The sequence below is a fragment of the Triplophysa rosa genome, linkage group LG7, assembly GCF_024868665.1.
Source record: "Triplophysa rosa linkage group LG7, Trosa_1v2, whole genome shotgun sequence".
NCBI lineage: Eukaryota > Metazoa > Chordata > Actinopteri > Cypriniformes > Nemacheilidae > Triplophysa > Triplophysa rosa.
In genome coordinates, this window is record NC_079896.1 from 19,832,146 (window position 1) to 19,855,383 (window position 23,238).

The 23,238-nt window shown below is 38.3% G+C and overlaps 1 protein-coding gene across 6 annotated transcripts in view; it reads left to right on the plus strand.

Annotated features, from left to right (window-relative positions):
- Positions 1 to 2,167: 2,167 nt before the first annotated feature.
- Positions 2,168 to 23,238, plus strand: part of spega (striated muscle enriched protein kinase a) — a 30,175-nt gene continuing 9,104 nt past the window's right edge. The window contains exons 1-24 of one of the 6 annotated variants that reach the window (XM_057338772.1): positions 6,820 to 7,456; positions 8,112 to 8,154; positions 8,532 to 8,566; positions 9,009 to 9,113; positions 9,327 to 9,456; positions 10,037 to 11,259; positions 11,463 to 11,609; positions 12,065 to 12,250; positions 17,439 to 17,617; positions 17,715 to 17,803; positions 17,927 to 18,102; positions 18,530 to 18,790; positions 18,996 to 19,154; positions 19,240 to 19,429; positions 19,854 to 20,083; positions 20,179 to 20,298; positions 20,374 to 20,478; positions 20,598 to 20,804; positions 20,877 to 21,000; positions 21,080 to 21,252; positions 21,397 to 21,509; positions 21,604 to 21,772; positions 22,817 to 22,922; positions 23,024 to 23,224. In XM_057338772.1, the coding sequence (XP_057194755.1) occupies positions 9,053 to 9,113; positions 9,327 to 9,456; positions 10,037 to 11,259; positions 11,463 to 11,609; positions 12,065 to 12,250; positions 17,439 to 17,617; positions 17,715 to 17,803; positions 17,927 to 18,102; positions 18,530 to 18,790; positions 18,996 to 19,154; positions 19,240 to 19,429; positions 19,854 to 20,083; positions 20,179 to 20,298; positions 20,374 to 20,478; positions 20,598 to 20,804; positions 20,877 to 21,000; positions 21,080 to 21,252; positions 21,397 to 21,509; positions 21,604 to 21,772; positions 22,817 to 22,922; positions 23,024 to 23,224 (4,349 nt within the window). In that variant the 5' untranslated portion in view covers positions 6,820 to 7,456; positions 8,112 to 8,154; positions 8,532 to 8,566; positions 9,009 to 9,052. Of the gene's footprint in view, positions 2,359 to 2,769; positions 3,280 to 6,819; positions 7,457 to 8,111; positions 8,155 to 8,531; positions 8,567 to 9,008; positions 9,114 to 9,326; positions 9,457 to 10,036; positions 11,260 to 11,462; positions 11,610 to 12,064; positions 12,251 to 17,438; positions 17,618 to 17,714; positions 17,804 to 17,926; positions 18,103 to 18,529; positions 18,791 to 18,995; positions 19,155 to 19,239; positions 19,430 to 19,853; positions 20,084 to 20,178; positions 20,299 to 20,373; positions 20,479 to 20,597; positions 20,805 to 20,876; positions 21,001 to 21,079; positions 21,253 to 21,396; positions 21,510 to 21,603; positions 21,773 to 22,816; positions 22,923 to 23,023; positions 23,225 to 23,238 lie in introns of those variants that run through there. The other 5 variants (XM_057338768.1, XM_057338769.1, XM_057338767.1 and 2 more) reach the window with 5 other exon arrangements.

Sequence of the window (23,238 nt, forward strand, 5' to 3'; positions counted from 1 at the left end):
CCGGACCTCGGCTGGTAAGGGTGTTCATTTACTGGACCTCAAGCAATTTTAGTTGAAGACTCCTGGTGTAGTCTATTCAAGGACACATCTCAGTGCAGGCAGTAGTATGACAAAAGATGAATAAATAAATTGGTCAAGTACTGGGCTTTGGCCTAATTTAAGTCTATTTATTTATATTGTTTTGTGTGTGTGTGCATGTTCAACTGTTCAGTTGTGATTTTAAATAAACACAATCTTAAATCTGCACCCACGGTCATCATTGTGTCTTCACTCTGTACTTGAAATGTGGTTGATCTAGTGACTAAAAAGGCTATACCATGATTTAAATTTTCTTATTATATTATGCTAGTTAGTCACAATAATTACTCAACATTCAGCAGTTCAGCAATAAGGTTTAATTGCATGAAATATAGTATTTGTGTGTAATAAACCTTTTAAAAACTAATTAGAATTGGGGTGGATATACTGTCGTTGCACTTTTTCGGTCCTCAAAAACTAGGGTGCTTGGTATTACGGTTCTCTCATAACTCCGATTCGGTAGGTGGCGCTGTAAAAACCAATTAGGGACCTAGAAGTGCGTCCCTGAGAGTGCAGTCTCCGATATTGCAGTCGGATAATATTGAAATCTTCTGAGCGTCCTCTTTTCGGCTAAGTCCACTTCCGTCAAAACGACGATAAACTGTCAATTCCTACTGAAAATACATCCGAACGAAATATCAAAGATCACCTGCAGTCTTCTGGCAGGGGAAATCCAGTAGAGAAAAAGAAAAAAGTCCAAAGCGGAGACATACATCCTTCCAGCAGGCACCACGTTTTCTCCACCGTTAGCAAGCTAGTCGTCCTGTTAGCTAGCGCGCACACACACCGTCCGTCGGTAATCCGTAAACGAAGCAAGAGGAAAAAAAACGAGACAACATCTGTTAAATTCTAATCGTTCGGGCGCCACTTTGTAACGCAACGTAAGGGTGCCTTGTGCAACGAGGGAAGAAAAGTTAACGTTGCCAGGAAAAATATGAACAAGAAACAATGCTGTTTTACTTTCCACGGGTTTATTAAGTCCTCACATTGTCTACTCGTCAGCATACATGCGGGCTGAGCGACAAAACATAAAACATCCTCACGTTGGTAAACAAAAGAAAAAGAAAAATGATAGAAGTCGGCAGAGCGGTTCTCTCGTCTTCCCCCACTGTTTCTGTACCAACCGCCACACGCATGCGCAGTGTCCTCTCTACCGTAACTGCTCTAAGTGGCCGTTACAGTCTGCATCTACTCGAGGTTAAATTAATGACAAGTGCCTTTGTTTATTAAAAGATGTTCTCTTGATATTTAAGTATACGTATATTTATGTATCTTCTGTGATAATTATTATTTCCACGTTGTTTGTCTTAAATGTAGGTTTGTAATCTTTCTACAAGTCCCCACAAAGTTAATAAATCCCCCATAAAAGTCATTTACAGAGCCAACAAGATGTTTACAGTGCACTACAGAAAAGTGTTTTGTGTCCACTACTGCGGACTAACTTGAAAAACATGTTCTTTCGTTTAAAAACAGCTGGTAAATAAAAAAGGTTTTATTATTAATAATACATTAGAATTGGAGGACGAGGTGTAGTAAAGATAAAGATTCACAGCTTTAAATTTGAGTGTTTATTCATACGATTTTCTATAGCGGTCATTAGGTGGTACTTCGAACAACTCATTTTATTAAAGGTGGTACTTGATCTGAAAACCACTGGTCTAAGCAATAAAAAAACGGTAATATCAATTATTGTTCATGCGAAATATTGGAGGCTTCCTCAAGGGGGCGCACATCAGCCTTGAAAGCCAAATAAAGGAAGCGTAACCATTCTTTATCAATGAGAAAAATCAAACAAGGACCCCTTTTACATTTTGTTTGCGGTAATGCTTTGTTCTTTTCTCAAAAATTCGGAGATACTTTCTGTGTGAGAATGAATAAAAGTAGCTATGTAATACTCACACACCTGCTGCCAACAATTCAGCCTGCCCCGTTCCAGCTGTCACTTGAAGTCTGGTGCTACTCTCCTGTCACCTCTACAGGGAACCATCATGATCTAAAGGTCACAGAAGATAGAGGGTAGACGAGAGAAAGAAATGTGATAGACCTCTAAATGACCTGAGCCCTAATTTGGGCTCTGGAGAGAACATATGACGTGTTGTTAGATTGCTGGGAGAAAGGACTTGAACCAAAAGAGTGAAATAACACTCCATTACCCTTAGTGGAGTAAACAGACCCTGATATTGGGCTCTGACTTATAGCACATGATCCAGAGAAGGCTTGGGGATTTGGCAGCAGTGGATGGACATTCGGAGCCGTTGTGATGTGTTCTTGTGCGCAAAGGTAAACTGTTTTTCTTAATTGTTTTCCTCATTGTTAATTTGGCAGGGATGATAGAGCAGATTTGATATGAAGTGATGCTACTTTTGGCCTTGTGAAACTCTGGTATACGTTGATTTTAAATTGTAAATATTAATCTTAATGGAAACTAACCAAATAAAACACTACATATCACAATTTATGTATTATTATCTAAAGCTTTATGTATATTTACAATAATACAGTAGGCATGACTGTCATTATTATAATTGATTTTTACCAATGTGTTCATACTATATTGGACTAGATACATTTTGATGTTTCACAGTGCCCATAATCATTTTGTTTTCATACTTTAAACAATTCAAATAAAATATCTTTCTTTTGCTGTATTTGCTATATCTTACAATGTTTTTGCTTGAATTAAAAATGCAGATTACAAAGCATCAGATCAGTTCCACCGTGGGAAGCCTCAAAACATTGTGGAATATAGGATCTAAACTAGTCAATGGCCATCAAAGGATCTGTTTCACTGCAGTATTGTCCGAAGCTCAATTTTAAGAATTCAAATCACAACTACATGGACAATGAGAAAAGTTGAGTTGCCGAAGAAAAGCTCAGGTGCCATGATTCCCTCAACCCAACAAATTTCGACGGAACAGTCCCCAGTCCAAGCTCCCCCTGTGTTCCTCCGAAAGCTGAGGAAGGCTGCTGTTGCTGCCGGGTGTGATGTCCGCTTGAGGGTGGCTGTGGGAGGCTACCCGAGACCCACACTGCATTGGTATCAAAATGATGAACGTCTGATATCGGATGATCAGGATTATGGAGGTCTGTGGATACGAGACTGTCAGCAGGTTCATGGGGGTCTTTACACCTGTGTGGCTGTTAATCACCTGGGTGAGGCAAGAACCAGTGCTGTCCTTGCTGTGCTGGACCTTGGAGAAGGTAAGATGCAACACTATAGTACTTCGAGAGTAAGTGAAATGAAAAAAGATTTAGAATAACATTCAAAATGAAAATGTTGTCTTCATTTACTCCCGCCAAGTTGTTCCAAACCTGCATACATTTCTTTGTTCTGTTGACGAAAGATATTTGAAAAAATGTTAGCAATTTCTGGGACATCATTGACTTCCATAGTAGGAAAAATTAAAATGGTTGCCTAAGGTGCCCTAGAACTGTTTGCTTTCCTAAATTCTTCAAAATATATTATGTTGTGTTCAACAGAACAGAAAATGAAACAATGATTTTGCCTACTATGCTAGTCAATGATGTTCCAGATATGTCAGTTGCTAACATTTGTAAATGATGACAGAATTTTCACTTTTGGGCGGGGTATCCCTTTAAGTATACTTTAGGGTACTTTGTCATATTTCACTCCTCAAGAAAGTAAACACCATTTTAGGCAAACGAGGGCAAATTATTTCTTAAAGCAAACAATCAACAAAGTGTATATGAAGAGTTTGGTTTCCTAAATTCAAAAATCATGTTTTTATTTAGCTGTATTTTTTGAGTTATTATGACTTAAATCAAAACAAACCAACTGCAGTTTGATATAAATTAATTGGAATGCACAATAAAAAAAACCTGATTTTTCTTTAACTAAGTTATCTCATTGTGGAACCAAACTCTTCATATACTCTGTGACATGAATTGCTGTTGTATATTGTCGTATGCTCTCGTTTTCATTCTTGCAAATCAGACAGAACCTTCTCTTTAGTTTTTTGCATATGTATAATGAAGAAGAACACAAGCTTTTTATTAACTTTTAACTGTTGAAGTTCCACCCACCAATGGTCCTATATGAATACAGTACATGTAATGGACTCTGTGGCCTATACTGTAAAAGGCACAAACTGTAAGGCTGTTTTGTATTCTTTCTAAATTATGGAGGGACATTGTGTTGACTTGTTTTCGCTGTGTCCAAATGCAATACCTTTTTCCCCAAGGCACAGATTTCTTTGTGCGTTTGTGAAGTGTTACTGTTCTGTGTCCAAAATACATGAGAGACATACCGACTGGAACACACACTCAGCTCTGCGTGCCAATCTTTAGCTATGACTATGCAGGGTCATCAGCTGTCAGAACACTCAGCACCTCTCTCACTCATTCTCTTTTAGGCACTCTGTCTCTCGTCCTGTTCTCTACACCCACGGTTTCTCTCTCTCTCTTTTCCCCCTCGCTGTGTCTCTGGGTATTTACAGTCTGGAATGTGCCAGATCTCCAGTTACAGCTTTACTCTGCTACACATTATCCACAATTATAGATGTGGCTGTGTTGAACTGCTGCCTGTGTTTTTATTGAGTCGTGTATCAGTGACAACAAAAAAGAGTGGGTTATAAAACTAATACTAAACTGTCTGCATTGATTCTGTGAGGAATATATTTTCCATTTTGTGAATGAAATGTTTCTTAATGAAAGTCAAAGTGAAAGAAATTGAAATATTCCTCTAGCTTTGTAAGCATGCACTGCATGGCTGCGACGTCATATTTATTTTAGATTTTTTATGTTTTTTACATGGAATTTGTAACTAGGTTTTTGAGGAAACAGGTAAAACAGGTGCACTCTGATTACATGGACTACACTTTTTAAAAATATTTACAGTCTTAAGACTAAAATATACTACAAAACTTTTGCTCAGATTTTGCCCAGATTTTCAGTCTGGACTTGTTGCAGAAAGTCTGACCAGTCTGCAGATTTGATCAGATTTTGATCAGTCTATCAGAAACTTTCAAAAAGTCTGCAAGTGCATGATGTCAAGTTTAAAAAATATATATTCAGATTTAAAAGTCTTGTAGTGTATTCCAGCCATTAGGAAAACTGACATTTATAGAGGTGATCTTTGCCAAAACTTGAATTTGCTTCTTTAGTGCTTGTTAAATCTCGAGGGTATCTTTGGATTTTAGTAAAAGGCAGGCTCTCACAGGGGTCTACTATGGGTGTATTATGCCACCCAACATAAACCACTGCACTCTCGCAACAACATCAGTGAGTTCTGAGGTATAATTCAATAGAAGAAACACACAACCTTTCACGTCTGGAGGAATTTGGAAGTTTTATTTTTGGGTCGCAGGATAGGCCAGGGATGAGAACATTAGAATGATAATATAAGAGTTTGAGATGGGTGGGCAAGGCAAGTGTTGCTTCTTAGGGAAAGAAAGAAAAAGGTGAGTTTCTAGATTTGGACATTTTAAATGCAAAAATCATTACTGTATGATTAATCTTTGTCAGTAAATAACAGAACCAGCCATGTGTTTTTTTCTGCGATTTTGTAACACCAAACTGCAAAGTTCTATAGCAGGCAGTAATTTTTAATGACACTAAAGTAACATAAAACAATAAATTGAAAACCACAATGAAATTGTTTCACAAAAAGATACTTTTCAGATCATTTTCTGCATCCCAGTTTGCACACTATCCATCCTCAATAGTATTCCAAATGAATAGCTAGTGTGTCCCAATTAGGCATGTGACATCTATAGTTTGCACCCCCCATAAAATGTGCAACACTACATTTTATTTCAAATTTATTTGTAATATCACATTTTTCCACTGGGCTGTCCTAATGTGTGTACATGCAGTGGCGGATCCTTGCATCAGGGTGGTGATGCCGGTGGCTGCGTCACAAGCCCGAGAGGTACTCAGCGGCAGATGCTGACTCCAGAGTGGACATGACGGCTGTTGTTAGCTCTAGGGTGGGCATGATGGCCATCACTTTAATGGCAATTCAACATTTTTTGTAGCAGTTGGGGACAGCTCTTCACCCTTATTCACATAAAGCTACTATATATTATCTTAGCAAGCACAGTTTTAAAATAGTTGTACTGATGCTTCAGTGATTGTTTAGAAATTGTTCATTAAATATACAGAAGGATATGCCAAAAATGTAAATCTAAGAGAATAAACATTTAAATGTAGTGAATTTGGGAAACGTTTTGCGTTTTGGTGGCCACCCACTTGATCCGATAGGCCTAGAAAAGTGAAGATATTACTGAATATAACTACATCATCAAGCTAAACTGTAAATTCTTGCGAATTATGTAGGCAAGGGACTATTATGAATATATATAGATATGTAGAATAAATAAAAAAAATGTGACAGTGGGCTTTCGGACTTGGACCGCAGATTTAGTTTTGCTTCCCAGAATGAGGAGAATAAGCTCCTGTGTAAGTAGCAAGTTTAAATCTTTCCTAAACTGTTTTTGTGTTTGGAGGTAGGCTTGTGTAAGAAAATAATGAATCCACTTATGTATGTTTGACAGTTATAGTACAGTCCATGCAGTACACGTGTCAAAAACAAGCATGCCAAATTTTAACTGTATATGCCGAGTAGCAGAATGAGGTGATTTAAGACCATTGTAGCAAGAGAAGTTAACACTTGCCCTGTCAGCTTTCGGATGCTGGCAGCAGCAGTATCGACCTGGGAGTAGCGTGACGTCACCACAGCCTGACTGAATATAGCCAATAATTGATGCTGTTTCGCTGAGAGCAATAGTTCCGCTCTTAACACCCGCACCAGAGACAAAGGAAGAGAAGACAGCTCAGAGGAAAGCAATAGGGGGATGAACGAAGAGCAAAAGAGCGAGAGAGAGAGAGCCAAGGAGCTAAAGCAGCAGCTTTGATTGCACTAAGCTTTGCCTCTATTATTGACTGTCGCTAGTTCTTTGTTTTCCTCTTCATTCTCTCTCCTCTACACCACCAGTCCCCCGTTTCTTTATATCCAGAGGCGATGCAAGTAGGTGTTTCCACGTCCTGCTGTGCTTTGGAATATCTTATCACATGGATTCCTGTTTGGTATTGGTCCTTAAAGAGCGTTTGCACGGCACCAAAACTGGTTGGATTCTATTGTTTACATGAGGAATTGTGATTTTTTTTTTAGTAGATGTTTATGGTATTTTTATTGCTTTTTTATTAATTGTGGATTTGTAAAATCTGTCGTTTGGAAATGACAACAAATGTATATTCGGAGTACACACAGGACTCGCTAATAACCAGGAGTTAGGTTAGAAATAGACTGTGATATTCCATGCAGAAACACAGGAAGGTGGCCGTGTTGTTTACTCTGTAAGGGAGATTAAGTTCATCTGGGGCCATGAAGAAAATTTGGTCAAAGAAAAGATTCCAGGTGAGTCTAAGCGTCATATATGTTAGAATGCCTTAAACTATACACACCGTATGCTACAGGGACCCTCAACCTTTTGATATAAATGACCCTCATGAAGTAACTAACATGCTTGTACAAACGGTACAGTTGTTTAGTTCTGGTCCCTTATGTAATGTTTCAACCAGCGTTCAACAAGAAAATAAACACAGCAAATACTTGATGTTGAAGCGAGTATCTGAGGTCTAGGGCAGACAGAGGACAAGCTGTTGTTTCATAATAAGAGATATTCAAAATTCCCTTTATTCATTCATTATGTAATAAGAGAAAACAATGATATAGGGGATAAACAAAGTTTTTCTAACATCGAGGAAACAGAAGAATACTGTAAACGGGAACAAGTGCATTAGTCAGTTGCCTTGGTAGCAATGTGGGGGTGCATTTAAAAAGCTGCAAGTCAACATAAGGTTTATGAAAGAGAACAAACAAGTCATCATTTTAGTATTCTGTTTCATTTGATTGTGTTAACATCATATTTTGATACTGTATGATAAAAGCTGAATTATTTCATCTGGTCATGACCCTGATAAGCAGGGTTTAAAAGTTCTGGGCTATTTAGCACACCCCGAAAATGAATGGCCAGCCTTTTGTGCCTAACTTTTATTCTTTGTCTTTCCAGAGAGCTGGACATTCTAGCTGGACGTTTGGGAGATTCACTCATGGTGTGTTGTGCTTTCAACAAAACTGTAGAATGTCGAAAAAACTAAATGAATTCGTCCAAAATACGTTTTATTTTAATTTATGTGTTATTGCACAATAGTTTTGCTTGAATGGTTAAATAAGCTTGAAAACGGGTGACAATATATTTCTATATGAAGTCCTTTAAATGTTGACATCAATTGTTCAGTATCAGTAAGGAGCTGAGTGTTTAAAAGATTGTAAGACTATCCAAAGAATGATGTATTGAAATGTAGCCTGTAAGCGTGTGGGTGTGTGCGTGCGTGTGTTAGATATGTACTCCCACACATGAGTCTGCAGACATTGGTTTCTATAGTAACAGTCTTCTCTTGTCCACCTCTGCTTGCTGCCGTTATGGAAGTGAAGTTTTTCGCTTGTGCAGAAAGCAAAGCAATGGTAACTGCTGTTATACATCTGTTATACATCTCTTTTCTTTAATGGGCTCTTGGATGAGTATGTGTTACAATGTAAAATGCAGCATTTAATTTGGAGTTTTTGAGTTTTGACGTGCATTTTCTATAAATACACTTGTAGTACATTTAAAAAGACATTTTGCACATATTGTGTCATAATACACTCATTAGTACTGCATTGTATTCAGTTTGGCAGTGGCTTTCATATGTTTTGGACACACCCCTCTCTTGGACCCCCATAATCTCAATGTTGTTCAGTATTGTGGCTGCACATGTTTTTTTTTTCAGGAAGTGGGCATGCAGTTTAAATACATAGCTTGCTCCGTACATTTTTAAGTTACATATCTGAAATCCTTTTCCAATGTCTTGCTTTTTTTAAAGTCATACCAAAATGTGTCAAAATGCCTCCTTCGTTCTTCTTGTAGACTCTGACAACACCGAGGATGAAAGTGGGGAACCTCAGGTCTCCATGGAAACAAAGAAACAGTCCGTATCTCCCCGAGGGCAAGCAGTTGACAGTCAACCCACAAGTAAGAACTTACTGAGTCATTTTTCCCTTAAGACACGTGTACCTTCAATTTCTATCTTTCATTTCTTTGTTAAATTCCTCTTGCAATGAAAAACTCTGTAAGATTAAAATTTGGATGGGAAACCATCCCTCAAAACGTGGAATTAATCCATGCATAGAATGATAATAAAGCTTTGTCATTCTAATAAATTTAAATAATACAATATATTTTCAGGCAGTGGAGGGACAATGGTTTCCCATATCCCATGTCACGGTCTAGTTGTGGAGAGGGAGATGCGCATACTGGGCTGCAGAGCTCCTGGTCTTCAGGATCCCCTGCCCCCTGTCAGGCCAGCAAATGCTGGGTGTGTTGAAAGCCCTCCGGTCAGACACCTGGGGGTGGAAGCTCTTGTGCGAGCCTCACAAATAAGTGTGTACTACCCGGCAGTGGGGTCAGAGGAGAGTATGTCTTTAGCCAGCGACTACTATGGTAGTGTTTTCAGCCTTTATCGAAGAAGTACGTTTTCCATTTACAGTGTTCAAGAGTGAACACTGGCACATTAGATATGAGAAGGCACAAAACAAGTTGAATTTGAGGGGCACGAAAGTATATTCAATTTGATATCTTTTACATCATTTCCATTGCCATATTCTTGATTTGTTGTAGCCTTTGATGTCATTTGTTTTCTTTGATTCTTACTTTCCTTTGACTCCACTTCGACCGTCACATTTGCTGTGATGGTGTTTGCAGTGTTTTTTCTCATAAACCTTTTGCATGTCTGTGTGCCATGGCATCACTTTTTGTATACTGATTGTGGTCATTTTACATGTTTCAGCATGACACTTTTTTTGGAATGCAAATTTTCAGTCAAAAGCACATAATGCACACATCTTCCTTTTTCAGTTTTCGTTGTCATAACATTTCCCACAATCACCTCATTTCAGGGCCCAATTGGACTTTATAACAAGGAAAGCTTCGCCATTTGTTCAAACCCATCCATTCCAAAAAGATCAAAGTCATGTAGATCTAACTACAGATCCAACAACTGCCCACAATGGCACCAAAACTGCAGTAAACGGAGCTGAGCACTCTGTTAAAACCACATTACCCTTAAAATCCTCTCCTTCATCCCAAAGTGGTGGTTCTCAAGATGCCTCCTCCCCTCAAACTCCAAAACCGTCACGGGCAAGTTCCAAAATTTTTGACAAAGTGCGAGCTTTTGAGGAAAAAAGACACAGCATTGACATACCAAAAGTGTCTTCAAGACGCCCGTGGGGTTTCAATCGGGCATTGTCGTGTGATTCTGAGGATGCAGGGAGTAAAGCAGGGAGGCCAAAAGACAACTCCGACAGTGATGTAGCACTCAAGAGAACTTTATTCAAGCAGAAAGCATCCTCTTTTGAGGAACGGTCGAGCTATGTACAAAAAGTCCAGAACTTTCAGTGTAAATTTTCAGAAGAGCTGTCCAGAATAAAGAAACTGGTTGGAAAGACCAACATCAAAAAAGCATTTTCAATGGAGCAGCTCTCCCAGGCTGACAAGCAGTCTACTGGAACCCCTGAGGCAGTTCCAGCCCAGGCGAGTCAAAAGTTTGAAGACACCAGAGAGAATAAAGACATAAATTCAAGCGATTTAGCAAAAACTGAAGTGTCATCTTTGCAAAACAAGGAATTGTCACAACAACAGGAACAGGAGTCAAAGAAACCGGGAAGGAACGAGAGGGGGAAAAGTTCCAAGTCCAGGCAGTTGTTAGATGGTGCAGTCATCAGTGAAGGAGTCACTTTCAACAAAATTCCTGGACGGTGTTCACCAAGGAAGCCAAAGAAAAATGCTTCAAGCGCATTACCAGAAACACCAGTAGAAAACTCAGCTGCCCAGTTAGTGCCCCAAGAGAGTTTGGTGCAATCACCCCTAAAACCTCCAAGGCTGTTTGGTTCATCCTCCACTCTCCCAAAGTCAATTAAGGAGAGAGATGAGAAAAAAGACTCATCCTCTGTACCTAAAGTGACCATACCGACTATTGTGGTTGAACATAAGCCTGTGGAGGTAGACAAAACAGAAAGTGACCAAAAGAAAGCTAACTTTGAGGATAAAGTTGAAGGAAGGACAAAATATAGAAGGAACAGAAGAAAAATCCATTCCAGTCACTCAGTACCCATTGAAAAAGGTGAGAAAACCAAGTATGTGAAGTATACAGTAACTTCCTCAAACATCAGACACTGTGTAGTTTATTTTACTGTTGTCTTTATAATTAAATATTTCCAACACAATGTTTAAAATAAAATCACTCAGCAACAGATGACTAGACACAGTAAGGTTGTAATGCACTCATTGCATTACATTTGGTCACTTTGCCTTTGGTCTCCACAGGGGATTCTTCAGATGATTCTTACAATTCTGCAGAGGAAGACCCATCAGAGGCCCCTGTGTTTAAGCTTCCTCTTAAAGATGTTGTAGCAGCTGTTGGATCAGAGGTGATACTACAGTGCGTCATCAGTGGAAACCCTATCCCCGAAGGCAAGACATCTCACACCCCTCTCAGATTATAACTATTATTAAATTGGCTTGTTATTTGGTTATTTCAAAATGTTATATGATCTTACTGCATTTACATATTCATAGCATCATAACATAAAGAAACATTATCATAACAGAAGAGAATCTCAGTAATTCACACCTAATGCATTATGGATCTTTGCACATTAAACATGCTAGCATAACCAGTCCTACCTGAACCTGCTCCAAGCAGGATTTGAACTGGCAATTGGTCTGGCATGAGAGTTGGGTATTGTGTTTGTGTGTACTGCACCACCTCTTGAGATTGGTTATTGAGGTTTGCACACTAGCTGACCTCTGTTACACTCACCACCTGACTCCCACCTGGGTCACGGCACCAGTGTATCCAGTCCTAACGAAACCTACTCTAATTTGAGTTAAATTGAGTATAATAGTTTATATGTACTTTTCTGCAGTTACATGGAGAAAGGGGAACACAGGAGAGATAAAGGACAGTACAAATCATACGGGGACAGCGGAAAGGGGGCAACATTCTCTCAGGATTACGCAGATGAAACCTAGTGATGCCGGGAGTTACACCATCATGGCAACCAATACAATGGGGCAGGCATCCAGCACAGCCACGCTCTTTATCAAGTCAGGTAAAGTCAGGTTTTTTTGACGATTTACTATTATTCTTTAATTTTTACCATTCTTCATACAAAATGATTCGCACTCACAGAGATACAAACGTATTAAGTTTTATTCCATCATTGGGGGACAAAGACACAGACGTTTTGGCTAATGCCTTATTCAATGTGTTTAGCCATTTGGTTACTGCATCCACATTTAAAATCATTGAGTCAACATCATCTTAACGCACCACAACAACAAAATAAAGAACAAAAGCGCAGTGCAAACGACTTGTGGAATTAGCATTACCATCAATCTAAAAACAGTCAGGAAGACTAAATATTTTTATTCAATACCAGTGTACATGTGATTAAAAAATATAAAAAATGACTAAGATGTCATTTGTAAAGCAATAACTGTCTAGGGCAATGGTTCTCAATCTTTTCAGATCAAGAACCACCTTTAATAAAATTAGTTGTTCCAAGTACCACCTAATGACCGCCATAGAAAAATCACATCAATAAATATTACATTTTTAGTAGAGCTATGAATCTTTAACTTTACACCTCGTCCTCCAATTCTAATGTATTATTAATACAAACACTTTTTTATTTACTAGCTGTTTTCAAAGTAAAGAATGTTTTTTTTTCCATGTTTTTCAAGTTAGTCAGCAGTAGCAGTGGACACAAAACACTTTTTTGACAGAGCCACAGTAAACTGGGCTCTGTAAATGACTTTTCTGGGGTATTTATTAACTTTGTGGGGACTTGCAGAATGCAGAAAGACTACAAACCTATATTAAAGACAGACAATGTAGAAAGAATATTTAACACAGAAGATAAATATACGTATACTTAAACGTCAAGAGAACAGCTGTATATAACAAACAAAGACTCGCACCTTACTGCAGCAGCTCGTCAATGTGGCACGTCAAAACTAAATCACAGCACACGCTTCATTGATTTAACCTCGAGTAGATGCAGACGTGTGTTGAATAAGCGTTTTACAGCAATAACAACAGCTTTAAACAGCGGTTCAAGTTCAGAAATACATAAGAAGCTTAATCTGCACACAGCTCATCGGAAGAGAGAGAGAGACTCAAAAATTGCACATATAGGCTATATGAGATGTATTCCGTATTTATCGATCATGTTTTAAACATTCGACATGGTATTTAAAACACGAAATGAATTTACAGTTTTTAATTTCCTGTCGTGTCACGTACCACCAGATGTCTCTTCAAGTACCACTAGTGGTAGGCGTACCACAGTTTGAGAACCACTGGTCTAGGCACTTTATAGATGTAAAAATGGATGTAGCATAAATAAATTATTCATGAAGTCCATTTTGTTACATTTTGTTAGGTTTATGCTACTTCCATATTTTTGAACTACTACGTGAATGCCCTACTGGATGGCAAGAGTTTCCCAGATTCACATGAAGGCAGCATTAGGCTGCTTCTGTCCTTTTATATAATCCCACACCAACATCAATAACAACAGATATACAATCAGCAAGCACTTCATTATATACACCTCAATTGCTTGTTAATGCATATTCAGTGCATTTAGGCATGTGGCCATGAGCAGAAGGATGTGCTGAAATTTAAACTAAGCATTAGATGGAGGATGCATGGCAATTTAAGTGACTTTGGACGTGACATAGTTGTTGGCGCCAGATGGGCTGGTTTGAGTGTTTCAGAAACTGCTGATGTTTGGAAACTTTCATGCAGAACCATTTCAAGAGTTTATAGTCTATTATCCAAGACGAAACAACACTGAGAAGCGGTTCCTGTTTCAGTTTTTTAACACTACAAAAACAACCAATAGAACATTTAGAACTCAGTCGAAATTAGGGCAGTTAAACAATTAATCACGATTAATTGCATCATGAATAAACATTTGTGTTTGTTTTATATATGTCTGTGGACTATGCATGTTAATTTTGTATTTATAAACGTATATATTTAAGAAAAATATAAAAATTAATAAATGTTTATATGTAATCTGAATTACATATAAACACACACACACACACACACACACACACACACACACACACACACACACACACACACACACACACACACACACACACACACACACACGTATAGACTGTATGTATGTGTGCATATATATACTGTATATATATATATATATATATATATATATATACAGGGTTTTTATTGCATAGAGAATTTGGAGGCGGCCGCCTCTGTCAAATGTCGTGCCGCCTCAGACTCTCGCCAAAATTATGTCGGGTGTCTTCACAAGAAATGCTGCGTGCATTTAACAGTCATTTGTAACTGCAGTTGCGGCATTACGCCACAGTGGAGGCGCTGTTTCATTATCAGTACACTGAGGCGCTAAAAAGAGTTGCCGAACAAGAGCTAGCTGTGTTTCGCGGCTGTTTGTTTTGCATCAAAGTACGTTTAATTTCTTGAAATGTCTTAACATAACGTACATCATTGTAATGTCTTTAGCTGTGCAGTTGGATCGTTGAATCATACGTTGAATCATATACTGTACACAGCGAGTTCGCCAGTTTACAGCTCGCACACGAATGACTCATTTGAACTGATTCATTTAAGCTATTGAACTTTTCAGTCACTAGCGAATATAAGAGATCATTGAATCATTTAAAGTGAACCACAGAGAATGCAAGATGCGAATGAGCTTTGCTCATTTTAGTCATGTAATACGACTGGTTAATTGGCTATAGTGGGCTGAAAAGTTAGTTGAAATGATAAAAAGCTTTATTTGATTAAAAAATATTTATGTTTGATAGAATAAAAGTAATGTTTTATATAATTTAATAATTGTCATCTAATTTTATTAGAACTTTTAATATGTCAAACTCAAAGTCACTTTGGTTAAGCCACTTAAAGGTACGGTAGGCCTACGTGTGTGTGTGTGTACAAGATCAGGATGGCACCACCTCCGTCTCATTTTGAGCCAGGAAAAACCCTGTATATATACATGTGTGTGTGTTTATAAATAAAGAATAATTCTGCACAGTACACAGACATATATTACAAAACACAAACTTTTATTCTGGATGTGATTTATCGTGATTAATTGTTCAACAGCCCTTATTTCTTACAGTACATCTTGTAAAATGGTCTTAAGGAAAGTGGATAAAATTCTGATGTAAGCGAATCAATCAAAACTAAAGACAAGATACATGATTGGTTAGCTGATATATACTGTACATACAGTACCGAGTATCTCGGTGGGACCTCTCACCAGAACTTCTCCCGGGGCAGTCGGCAGTACACCCGGGGTGTACGTGTGTTCACCACTTGCTGTGAGTGTGTTCACTACTCTCTGGATGGGTTAAATGCAGAGGTCACATTTCGGGTATGGGTCACCATATCTGACTAATAGGTCACTTTCACTACATATACTGTATATATACAGTATATATATATATATATTTTCTAGGCCCGTTTATAATAACTTACTAATAACTTCAGAGATGGTATTGCTTTCCTTGGGAATATTAGCTTTTTCTTCTTTATTCTTTATAACCCGTGAATGTGGCGACACATACCTGATGTTACACATGGACTACACGGAAACATGATAATTCGCATCAAAAATAATACTCACATCAAACGTAATACACAAAAAATGTCACGTTTCAATGATGATGGATGATGCACTTATTGTTTTGAAATATTTTATTCTTTTTTTTAAATATTTTTATTCTTTTATTTACTATTTTTGCTGATTCTAGTACCCCAACAAAATCTGTACACATAGGGTACATATAGCCCTGATTGGAAATGCTTTTCACCAACCTAAGATTGCCACATTACTGTGTCTAGCAATGCTGCAGCTATTCCTCCTGCTTCTGCTATCTTTGGTTAGTGGAGAAGCTTAGCCCGTGTTTCCTTATTAGGCCACAAAGTACACTGTGTATTTATAGTGTCTCTTGTTCTTTGAAATGATTGTGGCACGTTTCATTTCATTATGCATTAATGTGATTGTAATAAGATATTAAAAGCTAGACTTTTCTGCCATGGAAACCAGTGAGTTATATTGTTTATACATGAAATGTGAGTAGATTACATTTTTCATTTACAGAATTTTCAGCCGGGTTAAAAGTCCTATAAATTGCATGTTGTGGTGTCATTGTTCTTATGTTGTCAATAAGATGTGTAACATATTCATTTATACTTAACTGGCGAATAATGATAAGTCCTTAAAAATGCAGAAGTAAGATAAGAAAGAGCTAAAGAATAAAGTAGGAGTGAGAGAAAGTGTTAAGAGAACAGAATGTGAGTTCAGTGATGCAGAAGAGTTTGCAGTGAGCTAGTGGTTGACTCACTTCAAGTTTACATACTGGCAATACCAGCTGGCTAAGTGCAAACCTTAAAGGCATAGAGTAAATGCTAAAGCAAGTGAGGAAGCACTGCTGACCGACACCTACCACCTACCGACTGCCAACTACAGCCTATACAGCACCAGCCAGATTTTTATCTGAAACATCTTAATGGAGGTTTGTTTTCATCTACAGAAGTAGATAATACTCAGCTGGCACAATTCTCTATTTTTACTTTTTACCATACATATTTGCATTACTTGACATTTATTTCTTTTTGGTCTTAAAGTGATGGTTCACCAAAAAATGCAAATTCTGTCATCATTTACTCGCCCTCTTTTCATTTCAAAGAAAGAAAAAAAAAGATATTCTGGGTAATGTTGTTAACTGGCACCCATTTACTTGCATTGGTTTTGTGTCCATACAATAGAAGTGAATGGGTGCCGGCGCTGTTCGGTTATTAACTTTCCTCAAAATATCTTCTTTTGTGTTCTGCGAAAGAAAGAAAGTCATACAGGTTGAAATGCCATGAGAGTGAGTAAATGATAAGAGAATGTTCATTTTCATCTTCCTTTATCTGGCTTTATCTGTCATCATGAGTTCCACTATTATTGGCTAAGAGAGCACAAAACTAATCTAATATTTCTCCAGCTGTCGTCAGTTAGAATTCTCACTCTCAACAATCTCCTTTATTCATCACACAGGATCCTGTGCTATGCTGTTGTCAAGCAATACGCTGCCATGGCAACACTGATGTTAAAAAAAAGACTCTGAAAGTCTGGAGTGGGTGGAATTATATTGCTGACATTTAGTTCCACAGCATCTTTTATTGTGATGATCATTTTAATTGACATAATGGCAGCTTAGCAGATTTGTTTTGTTCCATGTTAGACCCAGTACACGTGCGTGGGAAATTGAGTTTGCCTACGGGGTCCGACACTTGTATAAGTCCGACACCCTCCGATGAGGAGTTTCTGAGGCCCGTGGAGGAGGAGATGAAGTTTGGAGTGAATCGAATTCTACCTAGCAGGACTGACAAGTCTCCTTTTAAAGAACCTCCATCATTTAAGGTGACATGAGTTTTCTTTCTACTGTTATAATGGAAAGAGATTTTATAGTACTCTATCTATTTAAAAAAAAACAATTAATTATATTGATCTTTATTAGATTGCTCTTACCGACCAAGTTGTGACTGAAGGATGTGATATCATATTGTGCGTTCAAGTGTCTGGGCAGCCTAAACCAGTTGTCCAATGGTAATGTTATTATATCACTTAAATACTTGTGTTAAATACTATACTTGTGTATATTTAAACAGTAAATGACATGATACGCTGTGGAATTTTGGGTTTTGAAAGATTACTCCATTACTTTTTCAGGTTTAGAGACAGAGTGCCAGTCAAAGCAGATGGCCAACAGATGGTCTGTGAAATGGATGATGGGAAATGTGAGGTGAAAATTAAATCCGCACAGAAGTCAGATGCTGGAGTTTATTCATGCAAGATAAGCAACGAATATGGCAGTGAACAGATTAAATGCAGACTGGAGGTGAAAGGTAAGTAGACACAACGTGAAGGGTTTAGACCATTAGTGAAAATTATAAACTAGTGTTTTAAGGATCATGTTTGATCAATTGTTGTCAGTGTAGTTCTAATCCTTGGTTGTAGGCTGCCACAGGTACACACAGATTATTGTCTAGAGCAAATAATATAGGAAGAGACAATAAATTATGTGTGCTGGTATTTTGTTAAAAAACATGAATTCAAATTCAAAATAAAAACAAAAAATGCTAGTGTGGTCAGTGTCATAAATTTACTTACATTTGATTAATGACCTAAAAAAGGTATAGATGGCCACTGTGGTCTCAATGTTTTGGATCCCAATTGTACCATATCTTGGCATTACACACAGACCAGTGCATGAACATAGTTCACATAGTGACATCCATAGTGCTCATAAATGGAAATTGTTGTTCTCCATAGACGCCCCTGCTGAACCATGCCTGACAATTACCAGGCCAGTGCAGGATGTCAGGGTCAAGGCAGGAGAGATAGCCTTGTTTGAGTGTTACATGGCTGGGCCACAGGATGTGGATGTTGATTGGCTGGCTAATGGGAAGATGATACAGCCAGCACTATTTGACTGTAAGATGCAGTTTAATGGACACCGATGTCGTCTGCTACTTAAATCTGTGCATGAAGATGACACTGGAACCTACACCTGCAAACTTAGTTCAGCAAAAGGTACAGTAGGTGCTATAGACCTCTTTGAATGACGTAAACAACGCTGGTTCAAGAACTTTCTGTTTCAGTTCTTTACAAATGTTTGAACAAAATACAACCAATTTAGGCCCTTATATGTTTTTAAAATGTTACATAAATAGCTTTGATTTAATTATAGATGTTATTATTAACAACTGTTCTTCATTTTCCTGTTTGTATGGAATAGAGGAGCTAATGTGCACTGCTAATCTTCTGGTGATCCCATCTAAGGAGCCACTGTTCACATGGAAACTACAAGTACTGGAGGTCATTGAGGGTCGGTCTGCACGATTTGATTGCAAAGTTAGCGGAACTCCCTCTCCTAAAGTTACCTGGACACATTGTGGTAAAAAAGAGTCAGCCATAGAACTATTTATAAAAGCTAAAGAGGCATTGGCAAGTTGATTCAATATCCCAATGTTGTGTTTCAGAACAACCTGTGGTGGAGACTGATAATATTCGCATTCTCAAAGAGAAGGGACGACACTCACTGGTCATCACTCATGTTACCCAGGAGAACGGGGGGTATTACACAGCTATTGCTCGGAATATTCATGGAAAAGCAGAGAGCTCGGCTGAACTCTTAGTACAGGAATCACGGCCGGCCATATCTACACATATGTAAGGATACAAACTTTATTACAAGCATCTATGTGTAACGGAGGCCAGCTAGTGAAGAGCTGTGCAGTGTGTAAACCTCCCTCCCCGACCTCAAGAGGTGCTCTAGCGACAGACGCTAGAGGCTGCGGTCTTTAGCCTCCTCGTTAGAGCGCCCAACTCCCATGCCGGACCGACCCGGTTCAAGGCCCGCTTAGAGCGGTGCAAGTAGATCCGGTAACAGTGGTGCCGTGACTCGGATGGGAGTGAGGTTTAGGGGGGTGAGTGTAATGGAGGCCAGCTAGTGAAGAGCTGTGCAGTGTGTTAACCTCACTCCCCGACCTCAAGAGGCACTCTAGAGACAGACGCAAGAGGCTGCGGTCTTAGTTACATATGTACTTCCTTTTCATTCCTCCCTTTCTTAAAAGGTTTTTTTTGTTTACCATAGGTCAAGATTAGAAAAGATGCCATCAATCCCTGAGGAGCCTGAAGCGTTTGAGGGTGAGGTGGAATGCAGGGTGATGCCAGACTTTATAAAGCCACTCGGTGACCAGGAGGTCATTGAAGGGAAAGAGGCGGTACTTAAGTGCAGAGTTACAGGCCTACCATACCCCACCATCACCTGGTACCATAACAGCAAGAAGATAGAGAGCACTGAAGACAGGAAAATGACACAGTGTAAGTTTTCAAAAAACATTTAAAATGCATTTTAGTCAAACAATAACACACAAAAAAACGTTTCTCATGCTTAACCTACCATGTACCTCCTCTAGACAGGGATGTCCACAGTCTGGTTATTCGCTCTGTGTGTCATGGCCACAGTGGTGTGTATAAATGTGTCATTTCCAATAAAGTGGGCAAAGCTGCCTGCTATGCTCATTTATACGTAGCAGGTAAGTTTGAGCTTCCTGTGTAAATATAACAACAACCGAATTGTCCACTCGACTCACATTGTTGTCTTTTGACAGACATCCTCCCTGAACCACCAGATGGTCCTCCGGTAATTGAATCTGTAACTGGGAGAACAGTCTCACTGAGCTGGAAAAGACCAAAAAACCTAGACTCATCTATCGGTAGATTTGTTTTTCCTTTACCAGGCTTGCCATTGTAGACCCTTAAAATTTCATCATGGTTTTAATTGTGAAGTGTTTGTTGATTAAATACTATTTTCACATCCTCCCACTGATTTTAGATTCTGATTCCCTCAAGTACGCTGTTCAACAACAAACTCTGGGTTCCATTCAATGGATGACCGTTGCCTCGAGTCTAAGAGACACCTCTTACACGGTCACTTCACTTAAAAAAGGAGTGCGTTATTCTTTCAGGATCCTCAGTACCGCTGGAAAGGCATTCAGCAAACCCTCACAGCCTACTGACCTGGTTCAGCTTATTGACAAAGGTATAAAGACTTCTGCTTGAATGAATGATGTAAACTTTCTGAATTAAGTTATTCAATTTTTCCATTTTACAGGACAGTATTTATGCAAAGCTCCAATCATCTTGGACAAGCCCGACACTGCCTATGTAGTTGAGAACCAGCCTGTCACCATCACAGTTACCCTCAACCATGTCCAAGCAACACCCACATGGAAAAGGTTAGTGCCTATATGAAACATAAACATTCAAACTACACTATACAATGTCTTTTGTGAATATTGAGAAAGTGTTTATCAGGAGGGGAGTGGCACTGATCAACAGACCCGGTGTATTAGAGATGACCATGCCTGATGATGACCAGCATGCCCTTCATATTGCCAAAGTAAAGAGCACAGATGTAGGCCAACTCATATACATGGCAAATAATCAGTATGGCAGTGATCTTTGTACTCTACAGCTGGTAATGGCAGGTGAATGTTCTTTTCCTTTCATTTATCATACAGTGCAGTTGAAAAGAAGTAGTGTGGCCAAAACACTTTAATCTGAAAGTGAATAATGACAGAATTTTCAGTTTAGCTTCATCTGTTTTATTGAGGTTTTGACATTCGTTTTAGTGCCCCCTGTGTTTGAGATCATCATGGAGGACTTGGATGTGTGTTTGGGGGAAACAGCTCATTTCGTTGTAATTGTAGATGGCCAACCTGAGCCTGATATCCTATGGTATAAGGTTTGTAATGTCTATGGATTATTTTGCCAGTTGTCATAAGAAAACTCACAAAAGAAAATGTATGCCATCTTTGATGAAATTGTTTACATTGCAGGACAGTACTCTTCTTGCAGAGAGTAGCCATTATACCTTTGTGTATGATGACAGAGAGAGCTCCCTGGTGATTCACAATGCTCAGCTTGAGGATTTAGGGGTTTACACTTGCACTGCTGAGAACTTGGCTGGGTCAGTGTCCTGCAAGGCTGAACTTACTGTCCACACTGGTGAGTTAAACACATGAATTGAGGATGACTTAGGCAGTGTATTATGTGGAACAATTTTTTTTGTCAGTTGAGTAAATTATTCAGTGACTCGCCTTAACCATGTAACATTTAAAAAACAGAATGATACAGTAATACAGTAAAAATGTAATACAGTAAATCATTGAAATATTATTGTCCTAGTGCTGTATGAACAAACACTGACACTCTTGGAATTCTTTTCTAGCTACTGCATGTCAAATTTAAGGACTGAAACTAAGCCTTTGGTTTAATCACAATAACTCACTGGCCAAGCTACTATTTATTTTTTATAAAAATCTATTTATTATTTATTAAATCCACTTACATCCAAATTCCAAATTTCCCATTGCTGAATTTTCACTTTTATCGCTGTGTACATGTTATTATATATTCTAATGAATTTAAAATAATTAATAATAAAATATTTATGTCCTGTAATATTTATGGAGTCTGGAAGTTAAGGCTCTGCCGTATTGTTAATAGTCACTATTTTGTGACATGCCTAAAACATTCTTCAAACATGTATACAATAATGAAATTAGTTTTGTAATCAGTGTATTATTGTTCCACAACTTGCTCAAAGAGACAGTCTCCCAAAATTAAAAATTCTGTCATCATTTACTTACCTTCGAGTAAATCTTTATAAATTTCTTTGTTCTGATGAAAGATATTTGGAAGACTACTTATAACCAAACAGTTCTTGGACCCCACTGACTACCATAGTAGGAAAAAATGTTTTATATATTTTTTTTGTTCTGTTGAACACAAAAGAAGATATTTTGATGTATGTAGGACAGTAAACAGTTCTGGGGAACTTTTGACTACCATTGTCATTTTTCCTGCTTTGGTAGTCAATGGGGTCCAAGAACTTTGGTAACAAGCATTCGTCCAAATATCTTTCTATTATTTCTATATTTTTTAAAGAAATGTTTACAAGTTTGGAACAAATAGAGAGTGAGTAATTCATGACAGAATTTTCATTTTTGGGTGAACTATCCCTTTAATATATAATGTATAATTTCACAGGCGAAAATGTGGAAGAAGATGAAGAGCCAATAGAAGATAAAGGCACAATTCTACGGAGGATGCGAAGGCTGACTGATTACTATGGCATACACAAAGAGATTGGCAGGTCAAACGTCATGCCAGAAGGACCCTAATATTTATTGTATTATTTTGCGTTTCAGTTTACAGAATAAATTTAAAGGCCTGTAATTGTGTTGTTGTTCACAGGGGGGCTTTTTCTTTTGTCAAGAAAGTGACACAGAAGAAAGACAAAGTGGATTATGCAGCGAAGTTCATCTCTGCACGAATAAAAAGAAAGAGTTCCGCCCTAAGAGAGATGGCCCTTCTGTCAGAGTTAGACCATGAGAAGATTGTCCACTACCACGATGCATTCGAAAAGAAGCATGTATTAGTCATCATTACTGAACTGTATCCTTTTCCTC